This window comes from Oncorhynchus nerka, unplaced genomic scaffold (assembly GCF_034236695.1).
Source record: "Oncorhynchus nerka isolate Pitt River unplaced genomic scaffold, Oner_Uvic_2.0 unplaced_scaffold_2084, whole genome shotgun sequence".
Lineage (NCBI taxonomy): Eukaryota > Metazoa > Chordata > Actinopteri > Salmoniformes > Salmonidae > Oncorhynchus > Oncorhynchus nerka.
The window spans coordinates 49460-51455 of NW_027039239.1; the positions used below are offsets into that span (position 1 = coordinate 49460).

Sequence of the window (1996 nt, forward strand, 5' to 3'; positions counted from 1 at the left end):
GTTAACATTTAATTGACAAGGTTTTTTGGGAATCTTTTCCATCAACCAGAAGATTAGCATCATCGCTAACAGATACACATAGTGGTAGACTGCACTCAGACAGGGGCATTTCCTGGCTGTTTAATCTTCAAAAATTTGAAGGAAACTACAAATCACTGAGGGGAATTTAACGATGACTTGCAGGCAGTGGGTTCAGCGATGAGACAAAATGAATCCAGATTATACCACCACCCAAAAGGGCACTTCAGAGACTGGAAGGGTAAAGGGGCATGTGCTCTACACAGGTAGAGACATATCTGTCCATGTTACCTTTTGCAAAGTGGGCACTGCTTCATGTGGCAACACCACCACTCACCTAAATAGCCCACATGCCGCTGGGTGAGAAGTTTTTTAAATTGTTTTTGGGCAGAATTATGTGAGGTGTTGTTAGTGATGAGCCTTGGTCCATTTAGCTTGGAATATGCCACCCTCGTCAATCTGTCACCTAATCCTGCCTAATGGGCAGGTCAGCCCTGGAGGAAAGTATTGGCTGTAAGAAGTAAGAGAACATAACATCTGGTTGTTTTTAAATGACTTCTTATGACATTGCTTTATTTTTGTTCCGATCTATGTTGCTCACTCCAGTCAGCAGATGGCGATGTGAGTTTTTCAGGTGGACCGTCTAGTGGACGGAACAGGAGGCTTCTTCAACAGAGACAAAAGGCTTCCGTTTCAACCAATGCTGTGGTTTGCTAGCGAACATAGATCCGGAGCATTTAAGCTCGTCAGACTAATCTTGTGTATATTAATCTTAGTGTTTAGAACACAATTCTGTTTACGCATCTACTTGTTAATTTAAACGTAGTTTGCTTCTTAAATTAGCGAATGTGTTAACTTGATACTGCACAAGGCTAATCGCCCGGAGCACGAGGTCACGAAACTAGACGGAGAAAGATCTGGTGAAAGGAGAGGAAGAAGCTTTCAGAATGGAAGAGGAGGCTATCACATTGAAACAAGAGGATGATATTACAGGGAAAGAGGAAGATGGGAAAGAGGTTGTCAGAGTGGAAAATGAGGAGGTAGAAGCTTTCAGAATAAAAAAGGATGAAGATCCCGTAACATTGAAGAAAGAGAATATAGTGAAAGAAGAGGAAGAACGTTTCAGAATCAAAAATGAGGAAGATGCCGTAACATTGAAGGAGGAGAATGTAGTGAAAGAAGAGGAAGAACCTTTTGGAGTAAAAGAGGAAGAGGAGGATATCTCAATAAAAGAGGAGGAAGATGTTTTAGGAGTGAAAAAGGAGGAGGAGTCAGAATATCCGATTACCATCCGTGAGTACTGTCTTAAAAACAGGGGCACAAACGATGCAATTGTTGAACTAATGTGGTTTTCTACTGAATTCTACTGAAGTTCTACACTTCTACACTTGAATATGTTGTTCAGTACTGCCATTGGTACATATTTTTTTTTAAATTAGATGTAATTTTATTCTCCATGTGGTCTATATTAAAGCTCACTTCATCTTGTATAACAGGATTCTACAATCCAATTCTGGTGCATCATTTCTACATAAAATATCAAAGGGATGTAAAAGCCACCCATTTCATGGAACGACCCTTTTACATTTGCATCACAAACAGTATTTTTTTTAAAGGCATAAATTTAGGCCCTTTTTAGACATATTAATGTCTCTGGTAAGACCCTATGATCACAATAGAAGATCATAGGTTGACTGTCTGTTTGGTGTTGTCATTCACACAGGAGAGAGACATGACGATCCTGGATCCTCTGGGGAGCCTCAACAACATCCTGATGCTGACGAGGCAGAGAAGAGTCTCTCCAGATCAGAACACCAGATGGTACAGCTTGGTCTGGTCTAGCATACAGCTTGCTCTATCTGGGTCTGGGCTGTGTTTCTGTAAAGCAGTTTATGACAACAGTGACATCAGCATCCATAATGATATGTGTCTGTGTCCCCTCTTTTTGGTTACCAGGACAACGCTAGCCCTTCCTCCC

At 41.1% G+C, this 1996-nt stretch overlaps 1 protein-coding gene across 1 annotated transcript; it reads left to right on the forward strand.

The window, feature by feature from the left end:
• Positions 1–673: 673 nt before the first annotated feature.
• LOC135567414 (uncharacterized) lies at positions 674–1875 on the forward strand. Its single transcript, XM_065014814.1, has 2 exons — positions 674–1311; positions 1742–1875. The coding sequence occupies exons 1-2, from the start codon at positions 966–968 to the stop codon at positions 1858–1860; spliced, it is 465 nt and encodes a 154-aa protein (XP_064870886.1). The 5' UTR covers positions 674–965; the 3' UTR covers positions 1861–1875.
• The last annotated feature ends 121 nt before the right edge of the window (positions 1876–1996 follow it).

Coding starts and splice junctions, on each gene's coding strand:
- LOC135567414 (XM_065014814.1), top strand. CDS start 966: ATGGAAGAGGAGGCTATCACATTGAAACAAGAGGATGATATTACAGGG. Junction 1,312..1,741: donor AGAATATCCGATTACCATCC/GTGAGTACTGTC, acceptor TCATTCACACAG/GAGAGAGACATGACGATCCT.